We start from the raw sequence: 20248 nt of genomic DNA on the forward strand, positions 1-20248 counted from the left end.
TTATCACGCTATAAATATTTTTAATAGATATTTTTTTAATGTTCTAACATATAAAGAATATTTTTTGTCCATGTCTTAAAGTCAGAATATAGTCAAAAGTTTCTGAAGTTTTGGCAATATTGTTGCATGGCTTTGATAGTTGCAATGCAACAATAAATGTGTGGCAAAATGTTTACCCAACACAAAAGTAGTGATAATGAAGTCTATGGCAGCAGATTTCACAAAGTATCTGCAGTCAAAAGAATGTTTGTTTCATAAAATGTCTTTTTAAATGTAACTTCCTTCTTTAAAACACAATTGAAATGTTAAAAGGACCAATTATGGATATTCTTTCATACTTTTCAGCTTCAAAGCCCTAAAATGTAATAACTTATGTTTGGGTTTAAATAGCCATAAGCTATTTAAACTTATCGTTTCTGCAAAGACATGTGATTAGGTCGTTGAGTTTCACTTTGGATTTTGTTTTGATTGTCGCAGCTCTAGCAGGTGACAAGTTGCTGTAGGGACAACATTTTTTTAGACATGTTTACAGCAAAGTGTCAGGAAGAAGCACTGTTTTAGACACACCGTCACCTACACGCCCAGTGGCAGAGGAATGTTGTGGAGCGTCGACATGAATAGCAGCTTGTTTCCTTTAAATGAAAACAAGAAAATGTCCCAGCTGTTACACCAAGTAGCTGCATCGTATAAAATGTGGTGCAAAGACACATTTTTAGTCAGCATTTGGTGTTTCATTGGCTTGAGTCTTTATGGTAAGTACTATGTCAGTACTGTAAAGAACAGGTAGAATGTGTCCCATAAAGCTTAAAAAACAATAACAGTATAACTTCCCAGGTAAATGGCACATGAGATCATTTCAAGCCACAATTTTCGTCTACAGAAACTTTAATGTGACCTAAAGTCCTAAACTTATAGAATCTGGTATGCACTATTTTAACGGATTACTCAGAAAGTGCTGGTTGGATGACAATACACACATTAAACAAAACATGGAAATAAGAAAAGGCTTACTTGAATCAGCCAATGTGGCATTGAGAAAAGAAACATTAAACTTGAAAGTTACCATGAATCTCAGGGAATGCATTATTATTTGTATTTTATTTTTTTTAACCAGTTAATCTTTTGCTTAGGTCACCATCTCTGCCAGAAAAGCAAATAATTCAATTTCCGTTTTAAATCTCAGTCTGCCCTCATGTGGCCACTACTACACATTACAACGATCAATTGCAGATATTTACAAAACCTTTTTAACTTAAAAAGGACCATACAGTCCTTTTTAACTTACCTTCGATCTAAAACAGTTTCTCCTCATGTGCTCAACCTTTAACTGGTAAGTCGTTGACACGCTTTCTCATTTGATTTGCACATGCAATCTTCTCTAGTTCCTACCTGGCGTCGGCTATTGTGAAACTGATAATCAAATTCAGTTTTATTGATGTTTCCTAATTTGGATTCTTTGGCTACGTCAGTAGATGACAGCAATAGTTTCTTTGTCGAAGAAAAGAGAAAAATAAAGAGAATTTTTTTATTATTATTATTCCAGATTCATTATTTTACACACAAGAAAGATAAGGGTAATTGTAAAGAGATCTTTCAACTTTAAAGACTTAGAACTCATTGCAATAAACACCAGTAAAAACACACATAGGGTAATTATCAGAACTGTTTGATTGCTGTAACAGCAAAAACGATCATTCCATTTATTATTAAGAAGGTTATAAATCATTTTTAAACTGATTTTTAAACCGATAGTGCTTCTACACCCTGCGATGCCAGTCTCATTTCTTATCAGAAACAAACATCCTGTAAATATATTTACAGTATATTTTTCCCTAGAGTATGGAAAAAATATAGAATAGTACATGCGAGACAAAATTACTTCTTGATTTGTGAATTTGTTGACTAATGTGTGGCTTCAGTTTCATTTAGCTCTATAGTTATGTACGAAGCTGTCAGTCTGCTGGATAAAATCCCAACACATTGAAGTTTGTGGTTGTAACAGGACATAATGCGAAAAAGTTGAAGGAGTGCGACTCATTTTGCGTACCAGTGTTGAATCGTAGGGTATTTGTTCATTTTACACGTTATTATCTGATATAACATAACAGAAAACAATCTCTGGTCTCTGTTTTGAGATGATCAGGGAAATGAATTTGCAAAAAAAAAAAAAAAAACTTCCCATACACTCCTTTTTAACTTACCTTTGATCTAAAACAGTTTCTCCTCATTCATACAGAACAGACGTATCCTTACAAATGGGTCGGTATGCTCACCAAAAACACAACAAACATTTTATGCTGACAGTCATATGCATTTTTATTTGAGTTTTGGTTTTGTAATTGACAAGTAGGATTGTTTGCATTCAAATTTAGGCTAAACTTAGGCCACTGGTTTTCAAAGGGAAAAATAGGTTTAAACCTAAATGAGACACAGACAAAAAAAAAAACAAAAACAACAACACATAATCTTCTTCCACTTTAAAAAAAAAATCCTAAAATTAAATGTGTTATTTTATAATTTCGAGTAGTTTTGGTCATGTCTTTGCAGTTCTTAGAACTGAAATAATTCTCTAATAAATGAACACAGCATACTCCTGCATGACCTGCTGGGAAAATCTTGACCGAGTTTCGCTTTTAGCTCCAGATGCTCATTTCCAATCCAAACCTTCTCCCATAGAAGTGTCATGTGATGCACTGTGGGTTGAAACAATGCTACCAAATCTGCCTTACACCTGTTTTACCAAAAAGATTCATCATTCAAAAAATAAAAAATAAAAAAATAAAACAAGGAACAGCCTATCATTCACCCTGAGTCCACCTTGTCTTTGCTTTTTATTCTTACATCATACAATAAGATCTAAATAAAACAAAAGGGTAAAAGTAAACCTTCAAAGGTATGTATTATTTTATCCTGGTGGGAAACAGAGAACAGAACTCAGTGCAAAGGAATCTCTAAGTGAACCACGCACAGCTGACCAGCGCTGCCCTGGTATCATAACTTAGCAGAGATATCAAACAAACAAACAAACAAAAAAAAGAATCAAAGTCACTCCAGGTCTGCATGAGAGTCAGTTCAGAACAGGTTTTGGCCATTCAGAACCTGCCAAATCCTCCATGTCTCACACAGCTCTGTCTGTTATTAGAAGTTGGCGCTTGGTTTTAGTCCCAGTTTCTTTAGAGATCCATTCATCCATCCATCCATTCATCCATTTATTCATCCATCCGTCCGTCCATCGAAGCGCACAAAGATTCTTCGCCCCATCACGCCTCTCCCGCTCTGTCCAACAGCGCCGTAGCTCGCGGGTGAAACGAATCCACCCGTCCTTGGCTTCACCTCAACGTGCACAAAAAGGCCACAGACAGCGCGCTTTTGAAGGTCAGGAGCTTCTGGTCACTTCCCGATCTCTGATAGCTCGACCTTTACCCCTGGCTCATGGACTGAAATGTTATCTAACCTTCAGAAAGGGGTAAAAGGAGGGAGGGTTTAAGAGAGGGAAACAGAGGAGAGGGAGGGGAAAAAAATGGAATGAAGTACTTTAATTGCACTGTTGTTTTTTTCCAATTAGAGTCAAATGTTACCTGGAAAGGGTAAAGCCTGACTGGCACAAATGCCCATGAAAACCAAATGGCATGTTCATATGAAACTGAGTCATTTGAAGAGCGCCTGCCATCTGATAAGGAGGTTCTCTGGAAGATCCCTTTGGACATGCGCTAGTTTAGAGCCCTTCTTTCAAACTTCGATCTGTCAATTCTGTCATAAAAGTCCAAATTTAAACTGAATAGTGGGTCCAACAATGTGTTAATAGAAATGAATACTTTGGCTTCATCACATAATGGATAGTCCCTAGAAAAACTGCTGATACTCCATATCAGAAGGAATCACTTGAGGTGAAAATATGACAAGAATAGCCACTAAATGCCCCACTCCCTTTCCTTACAAACTCCTTTTGATGTGGAGAAGCGGTGGCTCTGCACTGAGCCTCCCCCGTGGATAATGAAGCACCTCCTGCTTTCTCCAAGGCAAAGCCCAACTACCGTAAGGAGGAAGCTCAGCTGAGTCAGCTGTACCAGATATAGATTATGATTGTTCTTTCAATCATAATCTATACCTGGTGATGACTGGAGCAAACCAAACAAATAAAAATTGAAATGGTTTTATCACAGGACAATGGATGGAGGTCTTCTCATTGTTGACTTTTCTGCACTTTTGGTCACTGAACTCTCTCATTTTAGAGAAGTTCATTAAATTATTTTGGGGGGAAGAAAAAAAACGCAAGATGTCACACTACAAAACAGAAAGTCAAAAAGTGTAAAACCTGTAAACAAGTAGATTCTAACAAGTAGACCGGTGCAGGTTTTGCCCAAGACTTTGTAAATGGCTGTTTTTTTTTTCTTGGTTCTTTATATTTCATATCTGTATTTTTAACCTTTAAAAGTGCATGTTCACTGGTGAGATGAGCATGGAACTGACCTTCTGCAGCTCCTCTCTCAGCCATGAGGGAAGGGGCTGTCCGAGCCGATGTAGCAGCTTTGACAGCTCTACATTGTGCTCCCTGTAATATCTGGAGAGATATGCACGTGCCTGAGGAGCGGAAGAGAAAGAGAGGAAAAGACGTTGAGTGTGTGAACAAAGATGATGGCAGTCAGGTGGCAGAAGTAAGGAGAAAAAAAAAGAGTCAGGAAAACCAAAAGTCCAGTCATGTTTCAAGAAGTTAAAGGACAAGAAAGCATTGCAAATGATGGTTAAACGTTCAAAAACATGCAACAAATTTTGTAAGAGCTCACTGGAGGCTACAATTTACAGACTGGCTTGTTTAGTGTTCAGTTTTTAAAGTTTTGCTAACGATTCTCAGTTGGTTTTACTAAATCATCCTAAAACAACATTAATGTAAACCATTAAATTGTAGCGTTAGCTGTGTGTTTAAGGCTGATGTTCCCACATGAAAAAACTAATTCCCAAAGGATGATGTCGCCACCACCATGTTTCCATAAGGTGTAGAATCACTGGAGGGTAAGGCTAACAGTTGTCTTGTCTAGAGATTCTCCCAACTGAGCTGTGGCTCTCTCTGCTTCTCTGATTCATCCTCTGTTTGAACGGCCTGTTGCATCAGGTGAACCGTCACGTGTCTGCAGGTCTGTCCCGCACTTTCTGTTCATGGATGTTTAAAGGTTGGGATATAGTTTTATAACCTGGCCCTGCTTAAAGACTCACAGAATTCTCCCTGATCTGTCTGCTGTGTTTCTTGGGCTTCACAAAGAACTTTTGTTCAGTAATGTTCTCTAATAAAGCTCCTTCACGAGACAGCTGTATTTATAGTGAAATTGAAATGGATACAGACAGATCCTATTGACCAATTGATCAATCAAGGAATCAAGTTTATAGAACAAGCTACAAAGTTGAAAAGAAAACACTATACAGTCAACAATTGAACAAACATTACGCTTTATGTGTCAAATTAATAAGGCAAATATGTTGTGTTGGAGTAATTGAGGCTTCCATTTCAGAATCATGTTTATCATGTAAAACTCCAATAAAATACGATTAAAGTTTGTGGATGCAATGAGTCCAAATATGAAAACAGTTCAGCGGGTGTGAATACTTGAGCGCCGCTCTATAATTATTTTCCTCTCTTGTCTCTCTGCCCTGCTGTTCACTCTGTCGCCTCCCCTTGGCCTCTCCTTGTGTCTCCTTGGTTGAGGCTCAAATAAATTTTAATTACAGGTGACGCGGAGGCACAGCCGTGAGCCATGCGTGAACACGTGTGGAGAGAGGATGTATCTACGCGAGAGCAAATGTGTGATTCATCGTCTGCAGCCTCTCTGTGGAGCCATGAGGGAGGACAAAGATTTATGGATTTGGGTTTTCTCCTTCTATCTTTCATCTCCCTTTATCCCAATCTGCCTTGTTCTGTTTCTCATTGTGGTTTTTATTAGGTCCTCCTAATTAGGTTTAAAGCGTCTGGCTGGATCTGATAGGGTTACAGTGGCCACCTCTGCTTTGATTCTTGTGGGGGGATATTTTTGCCTCAATGATCGAGAAAGAGATGGGTTGTCACTGCCAGTAAGCTGGCTCGATTCCTTTTTGTTTCAGTTGCTCTCTCAATCCGTCACATTGCAATACATGCACCATTTTCCCCCTGAGCGCAAATGCCTTTTAGTTAACAGGAAACAAAATTACCTCTGGGTCCATAGGAGGATACTTCCTTCCTTTGCTTTTTCCCAGACATTTTGTCTTTCCTCCCTCCAGGAGCTGGCACCAGAAGCCCTTCTGAGGGTCAAAGCTGAGAACAGAGGAACACAGAAAAGAGGCAAAAGTGTCACTATGAGCGGTGGAGGGAATGGTTTCTTTTGGCAGTTTTGGGTGTGAAAAATTATTTTTATAAGTTTAATGTCATTTAATGTCTGTCTAGGACAGAACATAAAAAGAGATTTGTCTTGGTTATTATTAAGCTCATGAAAAATCAATAACCTTGAGAGCAAAGTAACCCAAGGGCTGCACATTATGCTTGTCATCTCCAGACAAATGTACAATGGATACAATTAGAACACTTTCAATTTTCACGAAGTCACACAGCGCCTTGCAATTTGTACACGTCAGACTTTTGTAGTCACAACCTTATGTGAGAGACCAGCGGTAAGTTGTGGATATTCGTGAAATGGAATTACAAGAAGATTTTCAAATTTTCAATTGATACAAATACAAACCTAAAAAAACATGATATATATCTGTGTTAACTCTCTTTTACTTATTTTTTGTTTTAAATTCTACCGAAATGTAAAAGAAAAAAAAAGAGGGGTGCAACTACTTTGCTGAGCAAGGTGGGGGTGTATTTATTTGTACAACACAGTTCTTTTTCAGATGTCTGGGAGTTTGTTCCACATTAGAAGAGCATAGAAGCTGAATCCTGCTTCTACAAGTTGGGTTCTGGTTCTGGGGATTCAGGGTAGCCTAGGACAAGAAGACCTGAGAGGTTGACACAATGAGAACAAATAAGATTTATAAACTAACAGAAGTATTTTAGGTTCTATTCTCTGAGCTAAGGGGAGCCAGTGTAAAGAGTTTGGAACTGGGCTGATGTCCTTTATTATTTTAGTGAGGATGCAAGCAGCAGCATCCCGGATCAGCTGCTGCCGTCTGATTTACTGCTTAGGCAAACCAGTGAAGACACTATTGCGGTAATCAATTCAATTATATATATATATATATATATTTTTTTGAGATCATGAAATCTACACACATTAGTCCTTCAATCGTGGAGATGTTCTCCAGATAGATGACGAACTTTGTAATTGCCTTTATGTGTCTCAGAAGATTTGTGTCTGAACCCTGAATCTGGATGACTTCATCCAGATTTCAGGCCTGATCAGTAACACATGCCGTTGTAAAATCTATGCATATTTTAAAAGGTTTTATTAGTTTGTTAAAATTATTAGATTTTTACTAGCAATTGATTTTAACTTTAATTATGTAACATGATATTGTGCTCTGTTATCACCACTTTCTGAAGATATTCTTTAGACCAGATGGGGTTAAAAGATGCAAATTATTTCTTAATCTGCATACATTTTTGGGCTAGTAAAGCAAAACAAGCACTAAGAGGTCTGCTTCAGTCACAAAAGATGAAGGAAAGAAAGAGAAGATTAAAACATAGCCTTGAGTGTTAGGAATCTGTCAGACTGCTGGTGTGTCAAAAAAGAAATGACAGGACAAAAGATTATGCTTTTGTCTAACTCCATCCTCAGACAACACACAAACACACACACACGCACACACACAGAGAGAGCATCCTCATTATTCCATCAGAACCTCTTCCCAAGTTATTTGTATGCGTGTGGGACGGTGATTGAAGACAGAGCCATTCTTTGTCCTGGTCGGAGCCACAAATTCTGGATGTCACTGTCTTGAAGCTTGAAGCTTTGCAGGCTGATTGCATTCTGATGAGTAGTGCTTGAGAAATAAACTGTTCCCCACTCATCCAAAGCATAAAAGCTACATGTTTAATTTATGTCATCACACATCATGATGTGGACACACATATAGGAATGTACATCAGTCACTAAAGAGGCGGAGTTTGTGGCTGCAGCTCAGAAAGACTGAGGAAGCTGGGCGTTTAAGGTTTTGTCATTTGTCTTGCATTAATGTCTCTTGTGGTTGTGCTGTTTTTGATCAATTTAGGCTTTTGGACTGAAACACTGCAGAAAAGTAAGCTTTGTGTTTTGTACTGTTTCAGCTGTAACTCAGACAGGCAGGCGGTGAATACAAGCAGTATATACTCTGAGGGGCAAACGTAGAAAACTATTTGCAAATGTTTAATGTTGGTAAAATTACATATGCTTCCACTTATGCAACTAGATGCCAAGGCAGATCTGTGCACTTCACTTTGAGCATTATACATGAATTTGTGTAGAAACTCCGCATAGTTATGTATTTTTACACATTTTACAGTCACAGCAACAACCTTGCCATCCTTAAAAACCTGAGCTGTTTGTGTTTTGCAGATTGATATCTTTTGGATTTATTATGTTTTTGACTGGACAAAGTCAACTGTGGCCTCAAACAGAAATTGCAAATTACAAAATCCTCCCCTCACTCGTCTGAGACAGGAAAGTAACTGAAAATTTTGGAAAAATAAGTTATGAAACTCCAATAAAACCATATAACAAGTTTTAAGCACTGTTCTATGTACGGTGCTATATTAGCGCGCATGTTCTGTTCATCAATAAAAAGCTTTACACAACGCATGCAGTCAGCTTAAAAAATATAGTGGGGCAACGGATGAGAAAAGTTTTAATGTAGCACATTTGCTCCCTTTACCATAGCTTTCAGAGATGCCACATGCCTGCACATCATTCCTGTTCATGTACTTACATTGTATTAAATTTTAAATGACCTCGACTAAATTAACTTAATTCAGCAAAAATCTGTGGCATTGGTCTTATTTATCCAAAGAAACTGAGTTTCTGCATCTCATTAGCTGTAAGTAGTGAAAATGAAACCTTGAAGTATTCTCAGTTTAATTAGTGAAATTCTTTACAATTAAATTACTGAAATAGCAAAACTTTCAAGCAATTCAGTGAGATTTACTGGTAGCATATATTGTCAAGGCTTCAATTTTCTTACATTTAGGCATTGTGTTCAGTTAAATTTCTCAAATGTGTTAACACACTCCACTTCTTCTGTTTTGTTATTTTACCCAAACAGCAGCAATTAATTAATGTATCCATTTCTACTATTAGCACTCTCTTATCTTTAATTTTTTTCTCCTGTTGAAGAAAGGAGAACATCCTTCCATCACCAAAAACTAATTTGCTGTGTAATAAACAGCACATTTTCCCTCCAATCAAACCTAACCTAGAAACACTAAAATCTGAATATGTTTCCAAGATAAATAGCAACACCAGAGCTAGTGACATAAAAAGCAAAATAAACCAATCAAGAAGGCTGGTTCTGTTTTGAGGACGACTCTGGAACATTTGGAGATTATTGTGCAAGAAGAATTCTTCATAAAATCAAGAAAATTCCTCAACAGCAACAAAGAGTCTCAGACAGCTACAGGAGATCCTTTCTGCCTACAACAATCAGCATCTACAGCAATTTTTTACAGAAAATTGTATGAGTTACAACATTTAATTTTTTCCATAGAATTAATAAAGTATTTTAAAACTGAACATAAATATGGAGTAGTAAAGGTCCCTTTGAAAGTCCACTGCAACCTGGAGATCTAAAAGACAAGTAGCAAAATAAAAAAATGCCACAGATCCCCTAATATTTGGGACAAAGAGTGCCGACAGGTTGGCGACACAACAATCATCTTTGCTTTTCTCACTATGTGGGGTAATTCAGGGCAAGCAATATTTCCAAGCAATTACAATAATAATAATAATAATAATAATTTACGGTTTTCCTTGATAGCTTTGATCCACTTAAAGAAACTGGAATGAACTCAGATTACATCTCAGCAGAGCAGAAGACACCTCTTAGAAGTATATTAACCCTTTCTCATTGGTGTATTAACCCTTTCTCATTGGTGTATTAACCCTTTCTCATTGGTGTATTAACCCTTTCTCATTGGTGTATTAACCCTTTCTCATTGGTGTATTAACCCTTTCTCATTGGTGTGACAGACTCTCCTCAACCTTTTGCAGCAGTTAACACAAAGTGTCAGTTCAGTCGCTCCAAATTCCATTGTTTTGGTTATGGTAAATAAACAGAAATCACATGTTCCCAGCTACGAAAAACAACCTCATTCTGTATAGAACCACTGAAACACATGTTTCACTTTCCTTCACACAAATCTTAATCTGTGGGCCTTAAAAGGTGTCATGTCTATATTGTTCTTCATCAGCATAGCTGGAGAAAGAGTCCAAAGCAGATGAGGGTGAGTTATTGTACTGCAATAGATATTGTTTTAATCCTCATAATTTCTTATTTTCTAAGAAATTTCATTTTGGTTTACATTTAATTTTTTAATTTTTTATTTTTTTTGCAATACTTACAACATTTCAGTTTCCAGCCACATTTGGACAAACATGGCATACAATTATACAGCTTTAAAGCATTTCTGATTCAGGATCCAATTTGTCACAGTTTATGTAGAAACATACTAAAAGGCACTGGAATGAAAGAGATGTAATGAGCTACAATGATAAGCAATGGTGCATGAATGCTGCATTTTGTTCCCCATTATGATCTGATTGACTGAAAGAGCTCGTACACTTGTTTCGCAGTGTGTGTTGTTTGATGGCAATATTTGCGTTTGCTTCTCATTTTAAATGCTTTGGCACAGTTAGAACCTTCTGTCACTTTGACCATGAGTGCCACTGTTTAGCCGTTTTTGTGTTAATTGTTTTGAAAATGTGGAGTTGACAGCTGCATGACAGCAATCAAGAAAAAAAAAAACTGTAAATGATACGGTTAAGTTACGCATTACTGTAAATGAGTACAAGACGATGAATATGTATGCTGATGAACATTATTACTGCACGTGCATTTTCCAGTTCAAATCTGTGCACAGCGTTGTGCAGAAGCAAAAGTATGAACTCATTTATGACAAACATAAGAAACACCCAGCTTTGGGTAAACCTGTGAGCAACTGTAAACAATATCATGAGTAGAAGCTGAAGTTCACTTGAGAGAAATTGTTCAATTCAGGAGATATTTTCAGGAAATAAAGAAATAAATAAAATTAACAGGCATTTACAACTACTTCAACATTCTTCTTTGCAATGACTCAAGTAACAAACAAGGACTTTTAGTCTTATTTGGAATTATTATTCTGCATTCATAAGCATAGTTCACTTTAACTTAAGTAATACAAGCAAATTATAATGTTTTAAAGCTGCAGAGAAATGGAAACAATTGATGCATGTCCAAGAAGATTTGCAATTTGTCCGAAGGGATGAGAAACTGCTGCAACGAACTGTAGAAGTAACTAAATGTTGTGGCGATTTAAAGGAAAAAAAACTGAGGAAAATAGTTTTAAATATAGGTAAATGAATTAAAAACAAAAACAAAACAAAAATCCACTTAACATGATGCAGCCACCACCATTATTTCATGCTGAAATTTGTGGGGAATTTGAAGAGCTGAAAATATTTTTTCAAGCGACAGCAGGCAGAGTAAAAATAAATGAATTTGAGGAAGTTTTGAGACCGCTGGTGAACTTTATGCAAGTTGCGGTGCACAATAATCATTGTGGCACCCAACAATGAGAAAGAGAGCTGTGTTTTTTGTTGCGTGTGTTTTTATCACTTTCACTTAATGTTGTTTTTAAAGAAAACATTTTTTAAAACATGATAATTTATTGTTTTGTCACTGCTTCAATTAGCAGTCATGTGATATCGCTGTCGTTTTTGTTTACGGTGCGACTCCGAGATGTTGATGGTGAGGATCCGGATCAAGCTGTTTACCAGCAGATGTCAGGATTCCCACAGATTTGGGATTTTGGGAACTTGTTGATGAATCCAGATGGAATAGCATTCATCCCACTTGTAAATTACAGGCAAGCGCATAGAGTCAGACACTCACGTTAAAGTCTGGGAGTAGTTAAAGTGAGGAGTGACACCCAGAAACTTCTGCACTTCGTCCATCACTGCTGCGGGGTCGTTTCTAAGCTGATGGCCGTCAATGATCATCACCTGCACACACAAAGACGTACAGGGAGAGGCTGCATTAAGAGCTGACACTTCAGTACCTTATCAATCCTGATGTTTATAGATAAAGTGTTACAGATTAAAAAAGGCATTCAAAAAAAAGTTAAAATGCAATTTAAATGATGTAAAAAAAAATATGCTAAAAGGTCAAAGCAGATAAACATTTGCCTTTAAGTTTGTTTGGAATAATAATATCAGTCGCTGGCTTGCGTCTGTGACTGTACGTACCTGGTTAGATGGATAGTACATCAGCCACCTCTCCAGGTGTGTAGCATAGAGGCCTGGTAGGAGACAGCGACTCTGCAGGGATCGCAGCTCTGCAGGCGCTCCCTTTCTTGCACTGATGACCTCATAGAAGGTGAACTGCAGGGCTGCGCGGTCCTCGTGAGCTCTTTGATGCTGGAGAGAGGTGCACAACAACAGAAGAGGCTTCAAAGATCAAGCTTTGGTCATCAGGGTTTTTTTTTTTTGTTTTTTGTTTTTTTCCTTATTCATCGATCGATGTTGAAGAAAACAACATAAAACTGGAGATGGCATGTTTGTATTTATTCCTCATTTATCAAACAGGCTTAAAATCACAGTTTCAGAGGTTTATGAGACGTGGATATGCAGATGCACCAGACAAACCCGATAACTCAGCATTAATCGGTGGCATGAGCTCCGTCTTAGATAAATACCTCTGTGTAAATAGAGACAGAGGCATTTCACAGCATGATGCAGGCAGCTACTGCAATTCAGTACAGTGTAAAAGCATGCGCATGTTTTGACATTATAATCACAACCCTTAATGTGTTAAATCAGGGATTTATGTGATAATCCAAGACTAAGTGGTGCATAATTGCAAAGTGGAAGGAAAAGAATACATGTTAAGAGATCAACAGCTAAGTTGTAAATTGGTATAATGACTCACTGAAAAATATTTTAGATTTTGCTGCAGTCACAGCTTTAAATTCTTTTGGGGTCATGTTTCTAGCAGTTTTGCACATCTGAAGGCAGATGTTTTGATTATTCTAAAAAAAAAAAAAAGAAAAAAAAGGCCTCTCATAAATGTCTTACAGGCTGTTTGAGATTTTTGTGTTCCAATCCAATCTTCCCAACAGCTCTGACCAGTTTTTCTCTCCTGACTGAAAGAAGCATTTCCGCACCATAGTGCTGCCTACGCAGCGCTTCACCATGGTGTTGGCACTCCAACGGTGTCTGGTAGTATTCTGGCACAGGCTTGCCATGTAGGCCACAGAGCTTAATCTTAATCTGACCACCAGATTAACCTTTCTTCTACCTATCAGTGGTTCCCCTGAGACTGTGGTTTTCCTTGTTGCTGTGACAAAATGTGAAAAACATCAAGGGGTGCGAACATTTTTAAAAGGCACTGTGCATGCGCCGTCATGGTCAAACATGCGAGTGCGTTTGTGCCGTGTGTGTTCACCTGATACCAGCTGTAGGCCCTGTCAGACGGGTTGATGAGAAGCGTGATGATCTTGGCCTTGGGCAACAGGGCAGCAGCTCGCCGTGGGGTCTCCTCTGAGGGAAAGTAGTTGGCACTCTTCTCAAACATGAAATCTGTGCTAACGTTGGACGGCACGGGGAAAAACTCCATGTACCTGAGGCAAAGCAGACATCATTTTAAGATGCACACCACACTCACAGACATCTGCAATTAATCAAAAGCACTGAAAGCCATGGCAATACAAGGCAGCGGCTTTGCACATCATTTCAAAGTCAAATGCAGTCTGGAAAGTCAACACGTTCTAGACTTTATCTGTGCCTTTAAGGAGTCTGATGATACGGCTTAAGCAATTTTCAATGAAGAAGTGTTTCTGGAGGATGCGACAGCTGTGTCTGTCAGCTAAGTAACCCATTTATGGGTCATTTTAGACCGACATATGTCTGTTGGCTTACACTACAGGATTAAAATCTCATTTTGAGGACACTGTTGAGCTGTTTCAAACTGCCTGACGCATTACTAAAGTCTGTACAGGCAGGTGAAAGCTAATAACAACCTCACAAAATGAAGAAAAGGTGGGCTGTTATCTTTTGTTTCACCTTAGGCACTGACTAATAAAAGACAAAGAAATGAAAGAAGGTGAGAAGTGTGTGTGTGTGTGTGTGTGTGTTGCGCGTGGGCGCTCACCAGTCGATTCCTTTGTGGTAGTTGTTGGTGTTAAAGAACTGGACCTCCTCGTACGTCTTTGGACTGGGGAAGTTACTGGAGATGGAGGGATGCATGAGCAGGAAGAGATAAAGTGCCGTCGTTCCTGGAAGAAAGGGCATAATTCATAACTGGCTCGTTAGTTCGGCTCTGCGGAGTGTGGGTTTGTGCGCGCGAGAAAGTGTGTGTTAGCGTGTGTGAGAAGTGTCGTCCACTGATCCATACTGGAAGATTATTATTATTATATATATATTTTTTTTACTCCTTTTCCGAGATTTATATGTTGCTGAGAATTCACAGAGGGAGTTCTTGTGTGTCTGTGTGCAGAAAGATCATAGCCCTTTCCTTCCAAATGATTCAGAAGCGTTTGACACCAATCAGCAGAGGGGGAAATGGTCCTGCCCTCTGTCTCACCCTCTGCAGCTCTTTTTTTTTTTTTCCACCTGCTTCTCCTGTGGTGAAATGGGGATTTATAGTAATCTAATTGTTGTTAGGTTGCTGATGTCGCTACATTGACCTCTCCCTCCACGTGGGAGATTATCACCCAGGTAATTACTGTTTGTGCCTCACCTCTTCACCTCCTACTGAGAAAAAAAAAATTCCCACTATTTAAATTCTAGAAATCAATTGAATGTATACAGGGTGCAAATTGTATTGTGCTCGAAGATGTGCTTCAGTAAACCGAAGTTTTGCAATTCTCCACAGGTGCTTTTGTTTACCAAAATATGTGCCACCTATTTTAATTAGACTGCTGCACATCCAGCACTTCATAGGCATGAAACACAAAGTAATATTTTATCCTGTGGTCACCAACAAATTATTTGGGTTCAAAAGTGGCTGAAAATCAAACACTCAACATACGAGAGCAGATGTGCACCGCCTCTTTCATGATCTGTGAAAAAGTATCTTTCTCCTTATACATTTATTCCATTTTGGCCCTTTTGTATAAGAAGCAGTTTTCAAATGATGATTCAATTTATAAACGCTCCTCAAACCAATTGGACCAGATGAGAAGATATATGTCTATATATTTCACCTTAAAAATGCTTTATCTCCCCGAATTTATGTTTTTCACCTCTTTTGGATGGATCCAAGTCTTATCTAAGAAAGTCCCTTTCCTGCCCTGCATCCAGAATTTACACACATTTTTAATAAGCTCCTCTATTTCAGTCTCTTTGATGGAGTCAAAGCAAAAGAAAGACAGAGACACTGGTACCTCTGTGCGTCTAAAGGAGAAAGCATGTGGGTGGAAGAAAAGAGGAAGGAGCCTCCTCCTTTGTCTCCCTCTGACAGAGGTAAAGGAGCATGGGGGATTATATGAAAAGGCTCTGCTGCAGACACCTGTGCACACAGGAGAAGCCTCTCTGTTACATGTGCATGTCTGATTGTTGGCATATCTTCATCTCACCTGTTTTCTGTGGGCCGACCACCATGAATTTAGGCAACCTGTCGCACGTTTTCTCCTTAGACCAGATGTCTTTGTGCCGTTTGTCATCACACGGATTCTACAAAACGGTGCAGAAAGATTAGACGTTAAACATAAAGAGAACAAACATGCCAAACTAACCCACCTCAGTGAGGAGATATAGAACAGAGTGACATATAGCAGAAGAATGAATAGTCTGCTGAGCCCTTTCTGGCTTTGAACACGGCACAAATCCATATAAGCTGTAAATGCCTCCTCAAACATTTCCACAAAGGAGTCAGAATGCAGTAACAGATTCAGACTTTAGTTTTCTGCAATAAACTTAACGGATCCCTGCATCAAAAAGGACAATAAAAAAACAAACCAAAAACAATAAGTACTATCTGTTTTATCTATTCTTGTTTTGTTCTCCGTGCATCAGAATACTGCATGACGTCTTCGCAAATTTAAATACAAAAGAACATCTTTTCAGTAACAAAATCAAACGCAGAGCAGACGCGGCGAACACAAGCCCATACGTGTGTGGCGTGCACCCGTGCAAACACACCTGCCAGAGCGGGTTCCTTTGTTCGGGAAAAAGCTGAAAGTACTTGTGTGCGAGCTGAAGAGGCGGGAGGGTGTGGAGCTTCAGGTTGGTCCAAGAGCGAAGGAAGGACGCCAGGTGGACGAACGTGTAGAGACCCAGTCGATCGTTGCCGTAGTTGGAGAGGTGGGTCATGAATATGCTGATCTGGAGAGGAGAAAATATAACAAAGTCAAAGGGATAGTTCAGAGTTTTTGGAATTGGGATTCTGTAATGTTTTTTTATAAATAATTCAGTAGATCTTCTATTACCTTGCCACACTACTGCATATCTGACTTACATTTCAGTGTCGTAGGAAAACAAACAGCAGTAGGTAAATGATGCTTTAGCAATGTGTTCATGACTATGCCAGGTTGCTCCTAATTTATTTATTTATTTACTTTTTGATTATGTTTAAAAACTACATAGTATCAGCATATATGCAAATGCTCAGTTTGCCCTTTTATGAAGGTCCAGAGATTTAGATATGTCCTAATGCAGTGTTGTGTCCCATGGCTATAAACACTTTCAGTCAGTTTTTTTTTTTTTTTTTTTGAAGGGGTAAAAACTGATGGGATGTCTGACCAGCTGTGAACCATCCATTGCTTTGAGGATTTATTCCCTTTTCTACAAAGGAACTGTGATATAACACCTTCTGCTAGAGGCAGAAGGTGTTATATATCAATCCAACTATACCTTTTCTTTTTTTTTTTTATTTTAGATCAACTGCTACAAAGTACGTTTTGCTAGATAATAGCATGAAAACAATTTGATAGGCTGCACTGTTACATTTAAAAAGATAGTTATATTTTTATTTCTCCTCAAACATTAAAAGCCGTGCGTCTGCAGAGAGAATTCTCTGAGCGCCGCCAACTTAAAAAAAAAAGCCCGATTACAAGCAGCAGTGTGTAAAAAACGTTTTGGTATGAGAGCAGGCACTTTCGTTATTTGGATACTTATATTTGCAGAATGACCGATAAAGGAAAAGCTTCAGTCTCACCCAACAAGAGTGGCAACCCTTTTTATAGGTAAGGGAACTATTACATCTATTGCAACTCCTTTATCATTACAGAACCTTATATCAATCCAAATCCTAAGTCTTCACATTTACCACTATAACCTCAAGACAAAAAGATTATTTCCATGTATGTGCGTTCAGCTGTACGGGCCCAGAGCATCTCAGCTGTCCTCCAAGAATCAACATCTCCTATCAGGTGCTTCTGTTAGGTGAAATCTCACATTAAAGTTTCAGCACGACGTACACAGTTTGAAGTGCAAAAATAAAAGGTAAACAGATAAAATGAGACTGATGCTTTCACTGCTCCTGGTAGATAAAGCTGAGGACGCAGCACGATACTCCTCGGAGGCACTGGGAGATGGGAGAGATGCGTATACACGCGGGACAGTGTGTCAGAGTGTGTTTGCGGTGGTTAATGTGTGTGAGGAGGAAGGAGACACTCAAAGCGAGCGGAGGAGCAATGGTGTGTCGGTCCAGGCTATCTGTCCACGCTTCACTGCTTTTATAGGCTGATCAAAGAGACAAGCTAAGATAGCTGTTACAGACAAATGCACACACACACACACACACACACACACACACACACACACACACACACACGCACGCACACATAAACTTGTGCTGTACTCCTTTTTGTTCACAGAGTTATGGAAACATCTTTAGATAAAACGTTACCATCAGCCATTAAGATATGAATTATTTGTTGGATCTAATGATGGTGTCTGGATTCGCTTGAGTTATGGTGTTTCAGTCTTTAATGTTCTTCATCTTAAAAAGCACCCACTCTCTCCTCCACACACATACACATGCTAGTCTCACGTTGGGGGTATATCCCATTAATTTTTCATTTAATTCTAGTTGATCCTAGTTAAAGTAAACTGTATTGTATCGTTTTGTTTAAAAAAAATGTATTAGATATGTCTATATGTAGGTAAGTCATCAATGCAACATGGGGGACATTACACTTCCCCTCGTTTGTAGAGTCAATCAGCCAATCAACTCCTTGTTGAAGTAAAAACAAAAACAAAACAAAACCTAAATATATCGTCCTGTGTAATGAATCAACATAAAATGTGACTTTAAAATTGTGAATCGAATCGCTAAAATTAGTTTTAGCAAGTCTATGCAGTCAATTTTCTGCGGATAAAAGAGGGTGCGACTCCCTAGCAGCACAGATTCCCTGTAAATATAGAGAGACACGCTGTCGGAGCTTGATAGATCAGCGTCCGGCTGACCTGGAAAGTTGTTGGGAACACTGCACACTGATGGAAGGAACGCGTGTCAGCGTGTGAGAGAGTGAGAAACAGCAGGAGGGTGAGCTGATGCATGTATACAGACTGCTTTTCGAGGGAAAAAGAGCAGATGTGAACGTGTCGAAGCAGACAAACATGTCAGCACAAATGTTTATGCATTTGTGCACTGATGTACGCCACAGCACTTTGTGGATCTGCTACAGCCCTTCTTATGGATTTTGGGCAAATGAGCAGTGCAGCATTCTGGCTTTCACCAGGATTGTGTCAATGTAGCTGATGTAAGAGCAGGATCGCGGAGCCACTGTCAGACTATCGCCAAGCACTCTGACAGGAACATGTGATAAATACACCAGGAGAGAAAAACGGTCCACTTGGCTCTCATCTCCAATAAAATTCACTATCAAAAACCTGAGATCTCCTCCTTCAAAGCTTTCAGAAACAACTCTGTAGGAATGTCTTCAAGTTATAACGAAGACATAATATTTAGCAGCACCCTCCAATAAAGGTGGACTGAAGGGGATCCAAACTGTGTAGCAAGTAGAAGAAATCTGAGAGCAGAGTAGATAAAAAAAAATAAAATAAATAAAGTCTCCATTTTTGTTCTGCGCCTTTTTCGGAAAGGAAACACGGTGATCAAAAAGTGATTTATGTCCCCTTCAAACCCCTCAATAGCCTATGATGTCTGACTCTGCAGGCTGTGTGGAAACAGGTTGCTGTGTGTGGTTGTGTGTGGGGTGTTTCGCAGGTGCATACAGTTAGGACAAAGAGAGGGAGAAAGAGAGAGGGAGAAAGAAGAGAGGTCTGGCTGTGGCAGCACATGGAAACATTCATTATGAGGCCTGAGCGGTGGCAGCCAAATTAAACAGAGGGGGAAAAGAGGGGACGATTTGTGTTTGTAATTGAAGAGCTGCAGAAAAGAGGAGGGGCGAGGGGAGAGAGAAACAGAAGAAAAGAGAGGAAATGGAGGAGGTGACAAAAAGAAAATAACCTTGGCAGGTGAGTCTAAATTAAAACAGAAAAAAGTAAAAACCCACTTGAGAGGGTGTTAATCTCCCATTGAGGTAAAAACTCCGAGCCCCCCGGTGGAAGAACGTGCTGTGGCTAAGAATTCAATTAACTGAACCATCCAAACCTTTTCTCTGTGTTTCTTGAGCACTGAATTGCTCTGGGTCCCATATGGGCCTTTAATAAAAAGGGAAACTACTTCAAAATAGAACTGGACTCAAATCTTGCCTGGACTGGCAGTGTTTCGAAACATATAAATACAACCTCTCAGCCCATCACTTTTAATCTTTACTCCTCATCTTTTCTTCTCATTGCTACTATGCAGCTCTATTTCCCTCCGCTTCTTTCATCAGTTTGATGTCTTACTCTCACTTTTTACTCTGCTCCAAAAAGTCACTTTATGCTTTTTTTTTCTTCTTTCTTCCCCTCCTCCTCCAGATCTTGCGCTGACCTAGATGCCCTAATGAAACATGTCAGCCCGACATGGAGTGATGTTCTTCAAAGGACATGCATGCAAGAACACGCACGAGCATGCAGAAACTCAGGCAGACAGTTAGCGTGTCTTGCAGGATTAGAGGAACATGTGTTCTTGTATTTGAGCTTGTGACATATTCAAATCCCGCTTAATATGATTGCGTTTTGGGAAGTTATTACTTGATTCTTGTTTGAATCTGTTCGTCCAT

General features: G+C 38.9%; 1 protein-coding gene across 3 annotated transcripts in view; it reads right to left on the reverse strand.

Moving 5' to 3' along the window:
- Nucleotides 1–2290: 2290 nt before the first annotated feature.
- Nucleotides 2291–20248, reverse strand: part of ndst3 (N-deacetylase/N-sulfotransferase (heparan glucosaminyl) 3) — a 54259-nt gene continuing 36301 nt past the window's right edge. For 2 of the 3 annotated variants that reach the window (XM_007551849.2, XM_007551847.2), the window contains exons 7-15: nt 16275–16457; nt 15710–15806; nt 14284–14407; nt 13579–13753; nt 12381–12551; nt 12028–12137; nt 6178–6280; nt 4471–4581; nt 2291–3449 (exon numbers count right to left, since the gene is read on the reverse strand). In XM_007551849.2, the coding sequence (XP_007551911.1) occupies nt 3420–3449; nt 4471–4581; nt 6178–6280; nt 12028–12137; nt 12381–12551; nt 13579–13753; nt 14284–14407; nt 15710–15806; nt 16275–16457 (1104 nt within the window). In that variant the 3' untranslated portion in view covers nt 2291–3419. Of the gene's footprint in view, nt 3455–4470; nt 4582–6177; nt 6281–12027; nt 12138–12380; nt 12552–13578; nt 13754–14283; nt 14408–15709; nt 15807–16274; nt 16458–20248 lie in introns of all 3 variants that reach the window. The other variant, XM_007551853.2, reaches the window with a different exon arrangement.

This window comes from Poecilia formosa, unplaced genomic scaffold (assembly GCF_000485575.1).
Source record: "Poecilia formosa unplaced genomic scaffold, Poecilia_formosa-5.1.2 Scaffold44, whole genome shotgun sequence".
Lineage (NCBI taxonomy): Eukaryota > Metazoa > Chordata > Actinopteri > Cyprinodontiformes > Poeciliidae > Poecilia > Poecilia formosa.